Source organism: Cariama cristata, unplaced genomic scaffold (genome assembly GCF_000690535.1).
Source record: "Cariama cristata isolate BGI_N322 unplaced genomic scaffold, ASM69053v1 scaffold21975, whole genome shotgun sequence".
Taxonomy (NCBI): Eukaryota; Metazoa; Chordata; class Aves; order Cariamiformes; family Cariamidae; genus Cariama; species Cariama cristata.
The window spans coordinates 25005-47339 of NW_009618534.1; the positions used below are offsets into that span (position 1 = coordinate 25005).

General features: G+C 38.5%; 1 protein-coding gene across 1 annotated transcript in view; it reads right to left on the minus strand.

The window, feature by feature from the left end:
• The window catches only part of MYO3A (myosin IIIA), a 74427-nt gene that overhangs the window by 23060 nt on the left and 29032 nt on the right, over window positions 1-22335 (minus strand). Inside the window, 9 exon segments of the mRNA XM_009700898.1 lie at window positions 279-441; window positions 1949-2060; window positions 4174-4379; window positions 6451-6528; window positions 7160-7239; window positions 9687-9816; window positions 11570-11658; window positions 12740-12893; window positions 20872-21019. Coding sequence (XP_009699200.1) covers window positions 279-441; window positions 1949-2060; window positions 4174-4379; window positions 6451-6528; window positions 7160-7239; window positions 9687-9816; window positions 11570-11658; window positions 12740-12893; window positions 20872-21019 — 1160 coding nt within the window.

Consider the following 22335-nt stretch of genomic DNA (forward strand, 5'->3'; position numbering starts at 1 on the left):
AATATTATTAATAACAGTATCATCTGTGCAATTATGTCCTTCCATTGTTAAAATTGCTTTTTAAATGTAACATTGATAAACGTAACTTCAGTAAAGAGGTTGTCATAACCTGGTTAAAATAAATTTTTCTTTGTAATAACAGATATCACCAAGTATAAGATATTTTGTCAAATGTAACAGCAGGAAAACAGCAAAATCCACATCCAGCATGCACATCCATCTATCAACTATACACGCACTAGCTTTAAGCAAAATGTTAAATGTTTCAAAGCTATTACCTGACTGTATTTTAATAGCACTTCGTTCCCTTTGTTCCTTTATCTTTTTGTATCTCCTTGAACCCAGCCACCCTCTGACACAAGCTTGAATCAAAATAATCATGTCCACTGTCTCCTTCCGCATTAAATTTAGCTGCTCCACGTGATAGTATTTGAGGAATACCTTAAAAAGAGTAGTCAGACAAGCAAAAGTTCTAGTTACCCTCCCAGGCCCTGTATTCACTCAATCCATTTTACATCAACAAGAGTTACAAGTTGTTTTCCAATGATGAACAGACTCTTTAGCTGTAGTACCTAAAGGATCATTCTTGTTAAAGATAGCGTTTTCATTGTTTGGCGTATTAGTTTACCTTACTCTCTCCTTCAATATCTTTTGTCAGTCCTTGCTTATTCACGCTTTCATGGGAAGATGTTTTAAAGTCCCAGTGCAAAACTTCAGTTGATAACTATAAATCCGTTTTCAAAACTATGAGGCTGACAGTTTTGCTAACCTCACAAATCTGATGTATGTTACATAAACGTGATCCAAATCTGGAACTTCAACCTCTCTGCTTTCCAATTTTAAATCTAAGGCATTGTTTATTTACTAAATTGCTTTTATGAACCATGAAGCTCAACCTCTGAAAAACTAGTCCAGCACAAGGGGTACAAACACATTCCTGGTGTATAATAGGATAAAATAAAATGTGTAGAAAAAACTGTGCAATTAGGACAATAATTATGCTTATTTTGCAGAATTCCCTCAATCTTTGATCACTCATTGGTACAGATACAGGTTAATCCTGATTAAAGTAAACATAAGCTATAGATCTCACATCTCAAGATGTGCTTCCTTGGGCTGCATGTTGTCCATTAGCCTCACTAAGCAGAGGGAAGTAAAGGATGAAGAGGAGGTAACTTCATGGCTTCTGTCCCACCTATCCAGGAAGATGTCTCAGAAGAAGAACAGTTGTTTCTTCTACACTAATGTGATTTCAAATAGATTAGGTTTCATCTCTCTCTCTATCCATATCCTTCCTGGGCACTGCTGTTACATTAGCAAATAGAGAGACTTGGTACAGTACTTGTCTGATGGTTCTTTTCTCTGGCAGACCTGAGATCTGCCAATTGGGGGTGGGTGGGTGTCCCTCTTGGGCACACTGGGAAGGCTAGTGAGCTAGAACCAAAAGCAAGAGTATGGGAGCACACATGTGTTTCTTTTATAATGAAATCCTCCCCCACTTCACATATATGCAATCAACTTGCTAGCTCTTCCCCCAGTGCTCAACGAAGTTTGCCACAGAGGTCTCAGGCTAGAAAGCCAAAACCTTCTCCTCTCCCTTTGTGAGTCTCATTGCTCCAGGGAAGAAGTATAACTTCTTTTCCTTAAGAAAGCTTGGACTAAGCTCACTGTGATCCTTACTACCACATTTTTTGAAAGAAAATGTAAGCAGTGTTGTTGTCACATACTGCTTTGCACTGTGGCGTCACTAAAGCTGATCAGAATTTCAACACTTTACAGGGTCAGGATTTCAGCCAGATATGAGGGAACAGCAGCTGGTATAAAGTGGTTTTTTTAAAGCAATAGAGACCAAGAGCTACCCCAACTACATGGCTGAGAAAACAAATTGCTTAATAAGTTAACAATGACATACTGCAATAATGTAGATACAGTATATTAAAAAAATTACTTTAGTTTTTCCGAGAACCCAGTTGTCAAGGTGGGCTTTTTCCAAGATGGCAGCACAGGTTTCTGGGCTGACTGGAGGATCATCATTTGTTTTGTAACAGATGAGGTAATACCTAAAGACAAATATACAATTCTTTATTCCATTAACAGCGAGCAATAGATGCAAATACATTTAAACCATTCATTTAAATAATAAAAAGTTGCATGAAAGAAAACATAGCACTGAAAAAAAGAAAACAGCATACGAAAGAAATTGCTGTGAATTATATGCAGTACTGAGAAACTCAATCAAAAGTGTGAGTGACATATTGCACATGCTAGAGCGTTGTTTAATTCTATATCAACACCAGAAGGTTTTTAAAAAGTGTGCAACTCAAGTAGAGTTGTGCACCAGTTCTTTGCTGCTCTGGCTCTCTGCATTTTGTGAAAGTGATTTCAGTGGCAAAATAAAAATATTTTTAAAGCTTTTCTGCCTAAATTACCTTATTTCATACCTAGAAATGTCATGAAAATTTCATATCTTATGTGCTAGACCATCTACCTTTGAGATAGATAACATGATGTGAGATGCATCCCAGCTCTTGTTACCTCCTTGGATTTAGCTTTGCAGATCCCTTTGGAACATATACATGCTGTTACAACATATCATATATAAGCATTTAATCTGGAAAACTCATTACTCAGAATTAATTCTGACTAGGAAAGGAAGTCAGGATGCTCATGCATAAAAATTAGTGGTAACGCAGCAGCTCAGCTGCTGGGTAGGAAAGTTCTTGTGTGTTCCAGGACTTTCCAAAATGCTCCATAACAAAATGGACCATACCTATCTTGGGTTTTCTGATTCAGGAAAATTACATAAATTAGTTGCACTTCCTGGCAGTACATTCTGCTTTTTTCTTGTTATTCAGCCTTTATACACAAAGCTTGGGTTGTACCAGCTTTAAATAACAGTAAAAATTTCCTCTTGGAATAACAAAAAAAGAGAAAATGTTGATTCCTGCATTGTCACCAATTCCTACAGTTCCTTTTTTTTTTTTTTTCATTTTACTACACAATGAATTGGCTTATCTTATTCTAACAAAACAATTTTGCCATTACCTCAGGTCCACCTGTAACTCTCAACTATTAAAAAAAAAAAAGGATGAGGAGATAGATACTTAATAAAAATCTCTTTTTGTTTGAGGGCCATATCCTCAGTACTGGAGATCTGCACAGCCTCACTGCAATCAGGGGCACACTCTCTGGAGAGTTACCCCGTTATGTTCACTGCTTTCTTCTCTTTTATCTGAACAGTAAAATTTTTTATAAAAAGCAGTGACCAAAAGCTGCAGGATATCTTGCTGCAGTGATAACTACCTTTTCCCATGCTGCACTCTTCCAAAACAGTAACAGTCCCAGGATTACTCTTTCCAGAAACAGTGCTATAAAACCATCACTTTGTCCTCCTCTCTCTCCTCATGCTCCTGCAGCACTCTGCTGCTAGCTTTCTGTTTCTAGTGCACTATTACTTTTAAGTGCTTCTCTCTGAATGGGTGTTGCTTGCTTCTGTACAGTTTTGATCTTGATTCCACAAATCTCAGTTCTGGTTGAGGCAAATACTCAGGGCCTTTATTTGTAAGAGAGAAGTTCAGATTAAGTGCTCAGGATTAATTTTTTGAGGCAGAGGAAGAAGAGATGGTTAAAGGAATTATAAAATCATAGTGAGTTCATTACTCTTCTTCTTAACAAGTGACTAATACTTAGAAATTGTATTTAAAACAAAACTATGCACTTGATGAACTTCTCAGCCCTAGATTACCAATACCAAATTATCATCCACCCTGCACAAGCAGATGCTGCACAGTGCTGAATGTCAGGAGCTAGAGAAAATGTGGTGCTCTTTGGATGCTATTGCTCCAAATTCTCAGCTTTAATTTGAAGCATTATATTTCTAATCCTCAAGTCTTTGAAGAAAACTTGCAGATTATAAGCAAGACAATTTTTACCCAAATACACAGGGAGCCTGAAACAATCATCCTGAGATACATCATCTTCTTCTACCAATCCGAAACAGGTCACTAATCTTGTGCCTGAACTACTCTCTGTTATCCAGACTGTACTCTTTTTTGTCACAGGAAATGTCTTTGTATTTTACCTTTCAAGACCATGCCAAAGACACTGCTGATGCTTAGTAAACACTGGACAGCAATGACAGGAAAGAAAAAGGCTTCTTCACATCAGTGTTACCGTTTTATGAAGTTAGCGAACAGTATACGGTGTGAATAACCCTGTCTTCGAATTCTTGCTGTCTCCAGAATTCCTGTATAACGTAGCTGAACCAACACTTTTTCTTTATCAAACTTGTTTGCCTGCCGGTCATTGTTTGGCTTGATGCACCTGACAAAATGAGGCTGGCCGACGACCATTTTGGATAACAAATCCATCAGAGAATACTGCAAGAAAGTAACAAGATATCTGCCACCAGGATATTTACAAAACTTGTATATAGGTCAATGTGTAGCTGAAATTTTATTTCATATGATCAGACTCATGTCCAAACCCATTTACATTTCAGTAAACTGGTATTTTAAGGGTAGATGAAGTAGATGACCCAACAACAATTCTAGCTTTGATAAGATCTCTAAGCTACTAGCATATGGTACTTGACAGAAACACTGATTCCAAATGGATGTACCAAATTCCACCCAGAACATTCTCACAAATGGCCATAATGTCTAACATATGATAGAAACTCTCCTTACACTTATAAGCTTCTCTTGGAGCCTTCTCTTGGAGGTAATTACAGCCCACCTTTTTCCTGTTGTCACCTATTTGAAAATCCTTATTCACCCAGAGAGTAAATCATCCATCTATGGATGGGACATGGAAGGGCAGCAAGCCAGTAAATATTGCTGTCCCCACATTAGAATGGAGGAAACTTAAGGCCACCCCAGAAGAGGGGCTACTTAAACTTCTCTGATCTAGCACATCCTGTTCATTGTATAGGCTGATGGTGATATTATAGCTGCCCTGCCAAGAGAAAACATTTGAGGAGGACAAAACTAGAAGTACCCAAAATCACAGTTCCAAAGTCGTACTTTTCCCACCTCACCAGGGTACCAGGCTAGCAGAGAGGATGCAGTTTGTAGCTCCCCATGCCAACTGAGGTGAATCTGGCTGTAAACAACCTTGACTGGTGTTTTGGAAAATTGCTTCATGGGAGGATCTTATTAAAACACAAATGAAGAGGCTCATTCCTCAAGATTCAACCTGACTCTACAGAAAGAGGCAGCCAGGAGGTAAAGCAGTTCTGCAGTAGGTTGGATATATGAAACTAGTGTAGGACATCAAGAGCCATATGTTTCCTACTAAAATGTGCAATTCCATCCTGGACAGACACTGTACCATGCAGCAAAGTGCTTAATTAGCTTCATCACTAGTGTACCAATCGAACACAAACAAGTAGGACATGCTAATGGATAAATTTTTTTCCCACTCAGTCTGAGGTAGCAGATGCTTTCTCAGTCACCCATAGATTTCTGCATATGAGTAAACCAGTGGGGCTGAAGCTGAGTCTTCATTTAAGAGGATTAGCTAGCAGGATCTGAGCAGGGATGTCCACTACAGAAAATAATAACAGAAAATTGTAAATATAATTAACTCATTTGCAGCCTCTGATACTAGATGTGCTGGTAATGCAGTGAATCACAGACATCAGGTTTGAATGAGATTCAATAACTTTTTCCATCTAGAACTTTAAAACACCATGCAGCTTTGGACCACCATGATACATATGCTGAAATTATCCTTTGCAGTCCACAAAGCTGTGCAATTGTATCTACTAAACAGGGATCTTGGTCCTTGCTGTTCTCTGTCATAGATGTAAACGAACACGAACATTATCTCAGGTCATGATCATTACCTCAGCCATCTTTATGTTTTTGCTGGGAGAGATGACTAAATAAGAGTTGGAAATTCAGAGCTGAGCCCAAGTGAACCAACTCTGTGAACTGCTTTGGGGGAAAGAATGCTTTTCACAGCTACTTTCTGTTGCAGGACCAGCAGCCTAGCCAGTGCTTGGGAAGGTCAGGAGCACTGCTGAAGGAGCCACAAGGATGGACTCAGGACAGCCTCTGAGCAGTGACCATCAAGATCTCTCTCTGGAGCTCCTGTTTCAAATTAACTTTGCCCTCTTGCTTCTTAAACTCCTAAACAAATGCTATAGCACTAATGTCCAACCTCCCTTTACCTCCCTTCATGGAAAAACAAGCAAGTGAAAGATTAATAGAGATCATCATACATCATCACGACAGAAATGTGGCTGTGTGATCAAGTACAATTAAAGATGAAACATCACGATCTCCTCTAGATATTTGTGCTGCACAGATCACTGCATCATATATGCAGTTCACAAACTCTAAATGGATCACTGTTGGTTCTAAATCAACAGGTGCATTTCAAAAGTTGAAAGAATAAACATTCATTCTGCTCTAGAAAAACTTATTAAAAGATCTGATGTCTTACTCTAAAATAAGAAGCGACTGTCTGTGTTTTCATGCTGGTTGTCTCTCTTGGATGATGTCCGGTATCTCCTGCTTCATTCTATTAAGATGAAGAAAGAAAATGACACTTTTTATCTCTGTTCAGCCTTCAGTGCCCTTTCCAATGCCACAACAAAGCACTCCTCAGAGAACATAATTAATTAAAAAAAGAGTATTCTAAACATAAAAAGTTACAGCATGATCACTAGCACAAATCAATTACACCAGTACGTTACATTACTTTGCTATACAATACACAAACGTTCACACACAGAGGACACAATTTGATAACGGACCATCTAAATAACTGCCAGAAATAACCTGACAGTGTCTGAGGTCCCATCTGTTATTTCATCATCACTATTATTTTGGTAGTTCCCTAAGGAACTTGACTATACTCCACACCAATATTTTAATTTCTCTTTTTACTACAATACAGCTAGGAAGTAATATTTTTTTCCTCTGAAGTTGTTATAAAACTATAGCCAGAAAGAAGGGAAATGTTAGGTTTTTACCTCACGGAAGGAATATGAATTGCACAACACAAAGATATCCAGCTAAACAGAAAAGAAAATAGGAGAGGGAGAAAAACCAAGGAAGGGGTTACTTGCTTACTTTTAGTACCAATAACAGTATTGCCTTTCTAGCTTAAATTAGGGTTCAACGCAGAATCACAAAATCAGTTTTCTTACCTTTGTATGACTGATGGATTTCTGGGGGGTCCACATTTGGTAACTGATTGTAGTTTTGCTTTTAGTGTGTGCCAGGTTACCTATGGGAAGATGAAAGAACGCAACCTACCAAAATGCTTACATCTCATCTAAACTAAAAACTATGCTGAACCACCTTATTCATGCCCCCAGTGTAACCATATTTTTATAAAGGTTGTTGGCTTATTTGGAGTATGTCCTCATTTCCCCTTTCGCTCTTGGGATGGAGCAAGCTCTGAAGAGGTTGCATGAAGATGGAATGTGGGCTGAATTTTCCTCCTTCAGCAGTTATGTCACCTACTAGAGCAAAAAAATAAACAGACTGCTGCAGAAGGTAAAAAAGATACATCTTAGAGCATCTATGTGGTTTTACCCCAAGGATGTTATTGTACTATTCTAGTTCTAAGGCTACATAAATATTTGTTAAAAAAAAAATAGTGCTAGCACCCTTCTCTGGCCCTGAAGGCAAGTGACATGGCATGACTCCACTCTATACAGCTAAACTCTATACTTCATTACTCTTTTAACCTCCTGGTAAAAATAAGGTTGTGTCTTTCCACAGAGCTTGTTGGAAACCATCACTGGCCTGTGCTTTCTCTTCAAGTGTGCCTGGGTATTTCTGGGGGACTGCTAGCTGACATGGTCCAAAACTGCCCCAGGGAGGCATGCTAACAATTAATCAGAATGGGCAATCCTGTGGGAGTGTTTCAGCTACTGTTCACTGGCCCTGTTTGGTTTACTAGCACAGACATAGTCTTAAGACTCTAACCTTGGAATTCTCGATCAAGTAATATCTTTATTATGATGACTTGAAGGACTAGGTGCATTGGAGTGGTTTACACAGACACTGCTCTTCTAGAGGAATAATGAAAATTCTGCTGAGCTTTCCATCATGTCACTCTATGTTGATAAACCCCAACCATTGCTGCATGCTGCCATTGCTTCTGCTAATAACATAACACCTCTGGAATCTCACTGTCCACTGGGAGAGCCTCTAATCTCTCTGTGCTCAGCTACTATCAGTAAGAGGTGGATAAGAGTTGGATAAACAGCTGCAAATACATGGCATTCTGAGCTAATGCGTCATGTATTATGTGATGATATCAAGTGCTAAACCTCCCTTAGGTTTAGCTGAATATCACAGGATGGGAAGGAAAGAGAAAGGATGACTCACACCTAACTTTAGCTATCTGAAAGTGAAGTGTCTACAGGTTCCCCGCTGTATTCAGTGGAGAGAGGCACCTTCAGAGGATATTTATCCCATCCGAAGAGAAACACCCGAGATAGGCAAGATGGGTTGGACTCTGAGTAAACAGCTACATTTCTACTCATTCTAGGTGAATAACTTAGATGAGAAACCTGACTTTTAGTTGGCTATAGCTGGATGGTTTGGGTCAGTTTTGAGAGGCTACACACAGTGTTTCATAATATTTAACAAGAAGACTAAAACAACCTTCAGAGTTATCTTGCAAATCATTACATAAGACTTGGGATAAATTCTTGGGACCATTTGGACCCTGACTTTGGCTCTACAGAAATTATAGTTTAGTATCTTAGCAGATATCAACAAGTCAAAAAAATTCAGGCAAGGACATTGAGCTCAGTGTTTTCCCAGGAACACTGACTTAAAATAGACCTTCAAGATCAAATTTTGCATTCCAGCAGCAAAGCTCCCTTTGTGAAAAATAGGAGCCTTGCCAAAACCTCAGTTTCTGTAAGCTACGATAACATTTTAGACAAATTTCCATTAGGGTCTTCCAATTTAGCTTTTCTGTTCTACTATATGTCCCACGTAGTTGTACAAGAAAGTAATGTCAAGTACTTACTGTATGGCGTCAATGCCATCACACAGGGAGTAGTACAACACAATAGCAAACTGGTTGTAAGGAGACTTACCCATCAATCTAAAATGGGAGGTAGGACACTGTACAAGGACTTGGTTCAACTAAGGTGCAACTTAGGAGTAATTTCTGTAGAGTCAGTCATATTCCTCCACTCCAACTTATGAACTCCCAGAGGAAGGGCTCACTACTAGGACCCCCATCAGTTACCTATTGCAAAGGACTAAAAGCCTGGGGAAATAGAGAGGTGTGTCCTCACTCTTTGCAGCAGATGTTAGGAGCTCCAACCTTGGTTCTCTACCACTTCAGAGAAAAATTGCACTGAGACAAAACAGGCAATTGATATATGCCCTGTCCAAAAAAGGCCAGTGACTTACCTGATCCTTTCTGTTCAGTCCTCAACTCAAGGGATGCACTCCACTCCCTGTCTTGCTCCCCTACCCTGAAGAGAGGACCCTGACAGAAGCCTCTACCACTTCCTTGGCACTTGACCAGACCAATCCCTCCCCTGCAGCTTGAGGTGGCTGGGGCTCCATTCTGTATAGATTCTAGGGTTGGAAAGTTAAGCCACAAAGTGTATAATGTCATCAACAAGTGGTCATATGAAACCTAGCAGTGGTCATCATGAAGGCTAGAGAAGTATTAGAAAATTACCACAATAGCAATACCTGTTTTTGTAAGAGGATGGGTTACCAACTGTCTTGTCAGATTGTTTTCAGATGATCGCAGTAGCAGCACAATATCAGCTGGCAGAGTATCTCTATTTTTGGCTAGAAATCCACTTGCATTATATAGAACCTGTTTAAAAAGTGCATTTATGCATCTTCTGGGCTTTTGAAAAGTAATTGTAAATGTAAGCACTCTGGCATGTGGCTTTTAATATATCAAGAAACACAAATAGTTTTTCAGCCATCAAAGTCACTCTTGCTTACAGGCTTCCTTTTGAAAAGTTCTAACTTTTCAATACTGAGAACCATTATGATGCAGATCCCTAAAAGCAAATCCATCATTCCAAAGTAGCTGGAGACATTTATTTTTGCTAATGCAGATATGTTAATATTAGTTTTAGCCAGTATGGATTTATCACTAGGACAAGTGTATCGTAGTCCTCCTTTACACCTGTACACGCACAATTAACAATGCACTTCATTTCAACCATATCACACAGGATTACCTATATGACTGTACAATCTTTCTGTCCCATTCATATAGTGCTGTACTGGACTCAGGACTTACCACTCTTCCTACAGATCTCTATTAATTGTAGAGGAAGTTTGCAAAAATCACAAACTGCATACTGGCAAATGAAACCTCTCTAAAAATTCCAGGAATGGTGTACTTAACTCAAAATGTACCTCCAGAGCTCTATCTCAATGATGCTGTAAAGGACCCACATGAAAACCTGGCCTGTGAAGAAGGGTAGAAGATACTGGCATATTTAATTTATAAAAAGCCCTCACAAAACAACCCAGTAACAGTCTTAAATTACAAAAAAGGCTTGTAAAGGAAGAGGAAATAAATTGTTCTCCAGCTCCACAGTAAACAGGACTAGGAGTAATGAACTTGCATCACAGCAATGGAGATATAAGTTAGACAGTAGGAGAAACTTCCTAATGAAAAAGCATGTTGAACACTGGAAAGGGCTAATGGGGCACTGGTGGAATCCAAATCTTCAGTGGCTGCTATCAGGAATGGTACAGGGAGACTTGGTCTTCTGCTCCTCGGCAGTGAAAAATACTATGTTGGTGAAGTGTTATTCAGCTGGAGATGAGGTTCAGAGGAGTTACTGCAGGCCTTTTGTAGCTGGCTGTCTTATGCAAGGGGCAAGTTATCTTCCATCAGCTGATGGGCAGTATGTTGCCTTTTTCCAGGCCAGCTGCTTCAGCACTGCACAGACCCAGCATAGTTTCCTATGCGAGATAGCAGTGCCCACTCCATACCCTTTAAAAGAGTCCCAAAGGAGGTGGGAACTCTTGCTTTCACAAGGCAAGGTTCAGGTGACCAGTGGCATCTTGCTGCAGTGCGTCAGCAACTCCTCCTGAGTTTGAAAGGCATGTGCAGCAAGTCACCTTGTACAGGAGGGCAAGATGCTGCTCATCAAATGAAGCAGAAAGCAGGGCCTGTAGTATCTATCTGTCTGATGACAAAGTACAGAACTAAGTAAGGCTGATGGGATGTAGGAGGCAGTAGAAAGAATGGAGCTGGATCCTGATTTAAAGCAGTGGGAACAAGCATGGCACAGGACTTTGAGGAGCTAAGGGGAAGAGCACTGAGTTGCAATACATTGCGGTTATGTTTTGGTTCTTACCAACTGACCAATACAGTCAGTTCATTTACCTGGTGACATTTAAGAAAAATATGCTCCTGCTATTGCTTTTTTTTCAATGAGGAAAAATAACTTTTCAATTTACTTTTGATGTGTAAGGCACTGCCAACATTTCCATGTAAGGTCTGAAGAGATGAAGGCTGAGGACCAACCCAGCTGACCTCTTCTATTTCCTCCCAGCCCTACCATTCCACAGTCCCCAACTAATATCATTAGGTCTCTTACCTTTCCTGCATAATGATAAATCCCAAAGGTTAGATCTACTCTTTTGGGCCTCCAAAAATATTTTGACTTCAAATTATCTTCAAATTTTTCTGAAAGGAAACACATAGCTTATCTTACCGGAGTTACTGTACAATAATTGTCTTCCAAAGCTATATCCCTCTAAGGATATTGCCTGACTTCTCAGACAACGCAGAGGCACAAAATAGACTCTGATGTTTTTAAGGACAAAGATAACATAATGGTCTTGAAACAAAAGGCACTGGATAGAGAACATGGGAGCTCTTGGATCAGTTACTTACTTTGCACCAATTTTTTTCTGTGTCACCTCAGAAAATCTCTTGATTGTCATATATGTCATATATCAAACAATGTAGTAATCCTTCCTAAAGGTTCCTTGGGGAATTGTGAGGAAACATTTACATTGATTGAGGGCCTCTGTACTGTAGACTAAAAAGTATGAGGATAGAAAGACAACAAGCTAATATAATTGTTTTAACATGGGCATTGTTACTGGATGTTATTAGGTTTTGTGACTGGGTGTTGGTTAAAACTCTGGTCTGACACCGCACATTCAAAAATGAATAAAACAAGGATTTATCTGCACAGAAACCCCACTGAAATAACTAAATCAACTGTAACTGCAAGTACTCAGCAGCACTGAAATAGTCAGGAGCTGAATTATAATATATTTAGGTGTTTTAATTTTAATTTCTGAATAGAAAAAAACAGGAAGCACAATTTACTGAAAGGCACTGAGGCAGGTTTGCAGCCATTACCCTTAAAAAGTACTAAAATTCTTGTTCAGATATGGCTCATCAAAAATCTTAGAGCTGAACATGACTCAACTTTGAAAACAGTATTCTTGGCATATGAACCTAGAGTTTTAACTCAGTTTGATCTTTATCTTTCAAGCCCTGAAGCTAAAAATTCCTGATGGCAGGAGAATTCAAAACCTAGATCAGCAGCTTAGGTTCATTTGTACTCTTAATATTTCTCTATCAGCCTCAAAGACACATCCATCACTACGTGCATACCTCCCTCAAACATACTGTAACACTGGAATGTGGGCTCACTAAAAACATAACTAGCATATAGCCTGAACTGGACACGCCAAACAGAAATCTAACAGGGAGACATCCTGTAAAACTGTGAAATAAACCATATACTTACCTACAAGTGTCTGATCTGTTGCTTGTGGGAATCGACTTTCCTCATCCAGCAGGGACAATAAACCCATTGGTTTCTGTAGGAACATATCTAAGAGGGGCCTGTTATCCTCATATTCTATAACTCTTGCATCAACACCTTCATATAGGTATTCATTCTGTAACAAGCAACAAAAGGCATGTTTTGTCTATGTATACAGAACCACTTCAGAAAATAATTCACAAACTGTCAATTGTAGCAAATTAAAACTACATTGAAAAAGTATTCCTTGGGGCTAAAAACATCAAGGTTTTGCAGCAACAAATGTCATTTGGGATGTATCACACTGTCAGGCTATAGATTTTAATTTGCCTTTGGATACGTACGTGCTTCCTATGGCACATTTGGTAAAGTAAGATGCTTTCCAAGAATATGCAAGAATTAAAGAAACAGAGCTGAAGAAGATAAAGTATAGTGTTTGTAGATGGAGACCTCAGTGCCTTTTTACTTCCCTGGTCTTCAATGTAAAAATTATTTCTTAATCATTTAGAGCTACATTTACATTCCTAGTTCATTGCTCAAACCTTTCTGATGTACAGGGGCCAAGATTTACACAATTGACTACAGATTACAGAGGCCTCACTTGTTTGATCCCACTCCTCAAACACCTGGAAAAGTTCTTATGTGGAGAAGAATGGTGCACACACTTTCTAATAATTAAAGAATGGTGTACATACTTTCTAAAAATTAAATAAATTGTCATAGGTTGGCCTCTACAACATTTTCCCTAAGGAACTAGGGAAAGGTATTCAGCAAGATTAAAAAACAATAGAAAAGCTGTTGGGGTTTTTTGTGTTGTTTTGTGTTGGTTTTTTTTTTTCTCATGAAGACTGCAAATGTGTTTGGATTCCTACCAAACTGAGAAAAACCTGATAACAAATGCTGTGACCACAGTGTGTTGCAATGGTTTTCTCTTGGAAATAATTTAAATTATAGCTGAAGAATACAAGAATGACTTTCTTTAATCCTTCAGCGAGGCAGAGGACAGCTGCAGATTTACCAAGAGAAGGATGCCCTAGGGACGGCCATCCCTCCATGATTTTTGCCTGCATGACATAATGCAATAGCAGTTATCCACTGTGCAATGCTCCCATATGTACCAGGGCTGCCTTCAGTCCTGTGCAGGCTATACTCTGAAACACGTAAATAAGCCTTTTGATCTACTTTAAAAATCACCCCTCTTCCAAAGCATAGGACTTCATAAAAGTGTTGTATTAATGTGTGGTGTTAACATCACAGTTGTGCTATCCTGAATTCATTGTGAGAGGAGTGTCATAAACATGAATGATGGCTAATATTAATGAGTTCAAAGACCTCTAACCCTGAAAGACCTCTCCTTATGTGTCATTCACTTGAGTCTGAATGAGCAAAGAAGGCAATATATTAAGCGTTTTGAAAAGGAGTTAACTGCCATATACAACAGAAAAGCACATTTTAGCCTTCATACCTATTGATCTTCAAGCCAGAGAGAAATAGCAAAATGAATAAAATCAGTAACACTGTCCTGGAAATACAGGCCTAAATAAATAAATCTACTGATCCATTGGAAAAAGAACACAGAAAACCTAAACCCTTCCAGTATCCAGATTGATCTAATTTCCCAGGACAATCTTCAGTCTAAGGATAGGTTATGGCTCAGTTTATACGTCCTTACAAGGGCGTAAGCAGTAAGAATCTCTCCTACAGCCCCATGAGGGCTCCTCATCTCAAGACACGTAACATTAACTTCATTCATGTCTTCTCTGGAACAGTGGACAGGTAGAGTTTTGCTTTTTATTTTAATCAATGACCTGAGTAGCAGGACAAGACAGGAGAGTAATAAATGTATCACTGATATAGACAAGAAGTTAATTATGTACCTGTAGGAGCTAGTGGCAGGAAGGGAATGAGGCCGTGTTATCTCGCAAAGGTAACATCAGAGCGCTACGGGTGTACCGACACACAGATGTTACGTTCACGAAACCAGCTGTTATTGCTTAGGATTATCAAGAGTACACTTATCAAGGGGGAAAAGGGAAGAGATTGCTCAGGATGAACCTGTGAGAGAAGAGTGTTTCTGTGATACTCAGACATCCTCAAACAAGCTCTTACAGACAACCTATCCAATGATTAACTTTTTCCAATTTCAAACGCTTGTGAGAGAGGTTGGTTTAGAGAGCTGATAAAAGGGTTCTCCTCAAAACTGAAAGGAGATCTGCAATAGCTGTACTACTACACTGTAACAGCAACATCTGCTCCCCTCCCTGCCCGGCCAATGTGCGGGGCCTGACCTCCAAGCCTGCAGTGTATATGACCATTCGGTCTTTTGTGTCTGCACCTTGACGCCTGAATGAGCGTCAGCGCTGACGGTTTCAGTAATGCCTCTGCCCTCTGCCCAGTAGGATATGGAAGAAGCTCACTCCACCGCTTCCCATGGGCTCCTGGAGGACGGCTGATAACCATGTCTTCCAGGCACCAGTGTGACAGATGGCTCAGAAATAAGATACCATATTACATTTTCTTCTGCAATGCTGGTCTTCAACCATATTATTAGGATACAAGCAGCAAGGATAAAAGCCTTAATGATGCACGTCATAAAACTGTAATGAAATAGATCTTATTTGAATTAATAAGCTGAATCAGCTACAGGATTCTGTAATCCCCCATGATGTTTTATGACAAGAAAGCTCCTTAAAATAGCAGCTGCTCATTGAAATTCTAAAGCATAATCCATCAGAAAGTATTCCTATGGATTGGATGTCAAAAGGAATGACTGAGTTACACTAATACTTGGGCTCCTATCTCATCTCAGTATTGCACGGTATCTTATCTGTGATCAAAACCAGGTAATATTAGCTTGTGCAACCCGGTTTCACTTAATAACAAAAGAATTATTAAATGCATTAGGAAATGGTCTTCATGCTTAATTGAAAAAAATTAATGGCATTTTGTTAAGAACATGGTATGATGAGACTTTGGTTTAAATGGGAACACTGGAGACTTACTCAGAATGAACATTTTCCAGCTTAAAGTAGAAGATTAAATTGTCATATGACTGTAAAATAAACATTGCATATATTTAATGTAAAAAGTAGCATTCTTCCAACTGACAGTAAATTTACCACTTCCAAAATGTTTTAGGTACTTGACATTACACCTTTTACTTTTCACAGAAGAATCACAAATGAGATAGAAATGGGAAGGTTGTCTTGCTGGACAATGTTGCCTGCAGATCATGGAGCTGACAGAATTAACTTATATCAGTACTTTACATGTAAGGGAAACACCTTGAAGGACAGGACTGAAGGTGCAGAAGTTGTGCTTTGCTTAGTATTAACCTAAAAAAAGCTTGTGCCAGCATTCATTCCACTTAACTATAGACACATAAAAGAAGTGACTAAGTTGAAAGCCCACATTTCCTCCCCAGTCAGTGGAGACAGAGAAATATCTATTTGTCTCCACTATTGGGAATCTAAACTATCCTTATCTTAAACTATACTCTCCACTTCAGCCTTTCTGTTAAATTAAGGAAAGATTGCATTCAGGCCTAAAAGCCTTTATTCTTAAATGCAAACATTAAGTCAACAATAAAGAGTAAATTCCCTTAATTTTGAGTTGAGTTCTCCACATTGGCATGCAGACACTGTGCTCTAGCAGACACCCTTGCTCTAGCAGACACCCTGAGCCTCAGGTGGTGATAGTACCACTGTTCCTTCCTACTATTTCCATCACTTCTGAGGTCACTTTTTTTTGTAGGCCACACTTCCAAAGAAAGCAAAACTGTGAACACTTCTCAGATTCAGACACAGAAAAGAAACCAGACAGTGCCAAAAGCATCACCTGCAAAACTTCAGCCTTATGAGTTCATTTACTATCTAGCTTTATTGCTCAAGTTGCCAAAAAATTATTCACCTTCCCTAGTTATATATCCCTAGTTATTAGGTTGACATGGGTTAATTGAGAACTAGGCTATAATTGACTGATTTAGGTCTTGACTTCCCACGAGATATGTCAAATTTCATCGAATTGCATGTGGTATGGAATTGAACAGGGCAAAACAGGGAAAAAAATGAAGAAATAATGTACCTGTAAGTTTTACTTCTTTTGAGGGAAGTATGAAAGAAATTAAATTCTGCAGTCTTCCTTGTGTAGATCTACAGGGTGCAATGCAGTGTTGCTTTAAGAGATTTCTGGGATAGCACAGAGCAAACTGACATGTCTGTCTGGCATTGCACAGGGCTGTGGAGATACTAGCCTGGGTCTCTCCAGCAACAGAATAGCTCCATCAGCATGACAGCCAGCTTGGGCTAAAGAAAAGTCAATGCAAAGGTCTTGGTGATGGCTGGCACCAGCCTTCTCCTAAACATAACTCCTGTCTTTTAGTATTAAAGACAGAAACCCATCAGTGAAGGGCAGAGGTCATCCTATTGTTTGGCTTTTACATAAGTGGTACTTTGTATCGTTAACAAGAACAATTTCAGTCATGTGATTTTGAAAATATCTCTTTTTTTTCCTTGTATAGAAAATTTAGTAATTATATTTTATATTTTCCTGCAAATAGCTTTCTCTTATTTGGCTGCAGGGAGGGTCTGTATTTACAATTAAAGTACATTACTCGTGTTAACACAGGAGAGTCCTTACAGTGAACAGAAAAGATCCTGAAGCCACCTGCTTTCTTCAAGACTGTTCTTGTGATGTAGAACTGGAACAACCACATTATAAATAAGTGAAAAGCGATGTCTTATAATGGCTATGAATCATACTGCAAATCATCCCATGTCACTGGGTTTTAATGCAGAATAATACATTTGTCATTTCCTGGCTCTGAAAGGGGAGGGGGGGATTTAAACCCACACTTGCACGAACTTAATCTATATAGATCATTCTGCACTGCTATAGTAATATCTTTGGAGACTGCTACAAGATAATATAATGAAGTTTGATATAATCTGGTGTAGTGGTGTCATGTAAATGAAAGTAGACATCTTAGTTGGTTGGTATTACAGGCAGGATGTGGACACTTGTAATAGGAATATTAGGTCTGATATAAATGAAATATGAATGGAAATGTGCACATAAGCACCAAAAGAAAGAGTCTTAGAAGAATGGCCTGTGATGTGAATGAAGAACATTTGTTCACAGCAATAAAATTGAGGAAAGTGTTGTTTACATCAAGGTCAGAAGGCCTTCGCTCACACAAAAACACAGCGCAGACAGCTACCGAGTGGAACACCCTCTAAATCTGACAACAGGAGGGTGACTGCAAGGTTACAGCACACCATATATGCCTTGCCTTTTCCGACGAGCCCACCAAGAAAACAGATTGTAGGCATAAAGATGTATATATTCCAAACAAGCAAAACCAGGTAATGACATTGCCTAAAGATTATGGAGGCTGAAGTAAATAAAGTTCTGAGGCAAAGAATCACCCCGTAACAACTGATGACTGCTAAAGGCTGTAAAAGATCTGTCCAAAAACTATTTCAGCAAGAAGAACCTAAGAGACATGATGAAGACTTGCTAGCTGGTGTCCCTTATTCTTTGTGTTGCTCACAAATGATCCTGGCCAGACCAGCTGAACACACGCATCCTGGTGCTTTCTACATGGGTGTGAGTCAATGAAATCTATGAGAGAATGAGTGGCAGTGGGTAAAATCAACATTCTTAGAGATTCTGTAAATAAAGATCATCTCCCCCTTCCATAAGGTCTGTAATTGTCATACTAATTTCCTACAGGAGAAAATGAGTAAACTGTATGTTGTCAAAATCAGAAGTTTGTTTTTTCCTTCATCTGCTCAGTACCAAAATAACCACCTTGACCTGTCTGGAGCAGGGCACATGCAGGAGAGCAAACTGTTCCTACTAGATGGTGACACCACAGACCTCTGCATTAACACAGGTCTGGCCAAAATGTTCTGTATTAGGATATCTAGAAACAAGTAAAGACAGATTACACTGAACAGGATCCAAGACTAATCGAAAAAAGAGAAGGAATATTAAGACGATATTTGAGTGTACAGGAAGAGGGTTAGGAAAGCCAATGCAGGTCCACCAGTAGCAAAAAAGCAGCTAGGGAAAATGTGGGACTGCTGCTGAATGGGTGTGGATGACATGGAAAAGGCTGAGATACTCAATCCCTTCATTGCCTCGGTCTTGACTGATAATCTCAGGTCCCTGAGACCAGATGGAAAGTCTGGAGCAAGGAAGACTTACCCTTGGTGGAGGAGGATCAAGTTAGGGAACATTTGAGCAAAGTGGATGTACGCAAGTCCATGGAACTTGGTCAGTGCCTGGATTTGACAGGAATAAATAACAATGCTACAGCCTGTGCTAGTTCTACCTTCCAGCTGTTAGAAACAGCAGTAGCCAAGTGCTCTTTTTGTGTGAATTTATGTACTTTGGAAAGAAGACACCTAAGTAATTATAATAGTTCAGGCTAATTTCTCTCTGACTTTTAGATGGTATTAAAGACAAGGAAATACTTGCAAATGAGAATCTCCCACATAAATCTATAAAAACAACTACAAGGTCTAAGACTGCAAGACAGCATTTCCTGAAATAACTGGAAACAGGAAAAAATATTGATCCATATAAAAAAAATTTCCATTTTACACATAGACATATACACAGAATCACAGAATGGTTGGGGTTGGAAGGGACCTCTGGAGATCATCTAGTCCACCCCCCTGCCAAAGCAGGGTCACCTACAGCAGGCTGCACAGGAACGTGTCCAGGTGGGTTTTGAATATCTCCAGAGAAGGAGACTCCACAACCTCTCTGGGCAGCCTGTGCCAGTGCTCTGCCACCCTCCAAGTAAAGAAATTTTTCCTCATATTCAGATGGAACTTCCTGTGTTTCAGTTTGTGCCCATTGCCCCTTAACCTGCTGCTGGGCACCACTGAAAAGAGCCCGGTCCCATCCTCTTGACATCCACCCTTAAGGTATTTATAGGTATTGATGAGATCCCCTCTCAGTCTTCTCTTCTCCAGACTGAACAGACCCAGTGCTCTCAGCCTTTCCTCACAAGGGAGATGCTTCAGTTCCCTCATCATCTTTGTTGCCCTCCACTGGGCTCTCTCCAGTAGTTCCTTGCCTTTCTTGAACTGAGGAGCCCAGAACTGGACACAGCACTCCAGATGTGGCCTCACCAGGGCAGAGTAGAGGCGGAGGACAACTTTTAGACTGACAAATGCATGTACACACCTGCATACATAGACACATTCCAAACTTGTATTTGTCTCATCCTTAAAACAAGCAGTGATTAACACTGACAAAATACTCTTTTACTACTAATAATTAAAACTAGTATTCAGGAGGATTTTCATCTATGTATTACAAAACTCAATAATTTCAACAAAACAGAGAAAGTATTGTTTCACCTAAAATTTGAATGTTGACTGTTCTGCTCATACAGAATTCTGGAATATTTTATTTTCATCAAGATTAGTATTTTTTTTTTCCTGGACATGTTATTTCTTCAAATAACAATATTGAATAATGATTTAGAGATGGTTAATTTAATTCTCATGGAATTATTTACAAAGTTGAGATGATATTTTTTGGGGTTTTTCACTCTCCTCTTAAATTTCATAAACTTTTATAATTACAACTCCATTACTTTTCTCTGTTTTACATCAAATTATTTATATTAAATCCATCATTATTTAGCTTAGATGATCTAGTTCCTGAATAAGAACAAAATAATTGCAAGATTTTCAGTTTCTAATAATGGAATTTCAGTGTTCATTAAGCTTATTAGTAGAGCTATTATGAACACTGCACTTTAAAAATTACGTTACCACTCACATATTTTTTTACTGTAGAATCATTCGTTACATCACTCATGTTATTCCTCAGTAAAACAACATTGCATTTGCATCAAACTGATTATCACTGTGTTATGTTGCTTAGATACTGTGAATTTCAAGTTTAATGCATTTTATGTAGGTATTTTACTTGCAAATACCAAGCGCTGCTTCACAGAACACATACTCAGAAAACATTCATTATAATCTGCAATTTACAACCTATTATGGAGAAGAAACAATGTAGTTTCTTGAGACAAGGTTTTATATGGTCAGCAATATTAAAGCCTTATCAAAATATTCAACACATACCTGTTCCCAGGCAAAGACATGTTGATTGAAGTAAAACTGAATTTGTTCATTGGCAATGTTGATACAGAGTTGTTCAAACGAATTTTTCTTGAAATTCTCAAAGCCAAAGATATCAAGAATTCCAATATTCAAACCATCATCGTTTCCACTGCAAAGATGAAATAAACTTTCTATTGTTATATCTTTATTTTACACTGACTAGCTTTGTTATTATTTTACAGAAGGAAATAATGGACCAAATCTGTATGCCAGTTCAACAGGACAATTTTTGCTAAACCAGGTATCTCTTAAAATAACAATCAATTTTTGTTTGAAATATAATAAATGCACATCAGTTCAAAGATGACTGTATTGGCAGACTAGATACACTGAATCACATAATGACTGAGTCAACTGATAAGTGTATAGAAGATTTATAATTTTATTTTTAGACTAACATTTGCTAGTTATTATTCTATTGTAAAAAGCTGTCTACAGTACAGAAATAACATGCAGTTCTTTTTGTCTTTTTTTGCAATAAAACAGGCTTTACTCACCAGCATCTTGAAATTAAAGATTGCTGTCATTAAATATTATTTCTTCATATTATTTATTCACAACAAATAAAACTGCTTATTTTAACATGAAAGTCAAAAGAATGAAAAGCTAGGCCTTTTATGCATCTAAATAACTACTTTAAGTATTGCAGTGTGGTACGAATTTAAATTACCAATTAAGTTCCAGAAAAGTACTATTAGTAAAAACTTCAGTCTGAAATTTTAGCTAAGGCTTTCTGAGAGATATGTGGTCATTTCTGCAGGTGGAAAAAAGCTCTAATATTTGTATTTATTTGCTGAAACAAAAAAATAAGAGGATATAATTTTATATCAAACTGAAGTTCACATTAGTGTCTTTTCCTAGCTAAACAAACAAAAAATATTCTATCTATAAAACCCCTTTGAGGGGCTATCTGGAACCAATTTTTTTTTTTATAAAAAGTTTAGGAATTTGAATATGAAGAACTAGCCTCAAGATACTCATGAACAGCACTTAAACCCCTTTGTGAAGTCCATCTCAATAATGGAAGCATTTTATTGTGGAGGGATCAAAGGTATTTGTTGATTCTGACCTGAATTTGGTGACTATTTTATCTATCTGGAAATTGCATTTTTGGTGAATAGACTGCTGAAATTTGTCTGCCCCACTGCTTCTCAGAGTTACATAAAAATACCAAATACAAATTATTTTACTACCACAAAATTAAAGCAGCCTTCTGAGGGTTTTTTTATAGTGAACATTTCAGGTCGAACTTTCTCCCTCCTCACCAGCATAATAAAGTATTCAATTTGAAAAGGGCACTGTAACAGGCATGTGAGAGAGACACACAGGCTAGCAGTGCTGCCTCATCTATCATGAATTTTACCCTATCACTTACTGATTAAAGTTCTGTTTATTGCTACTCTACTGTAAGCAAATATTTGAAAA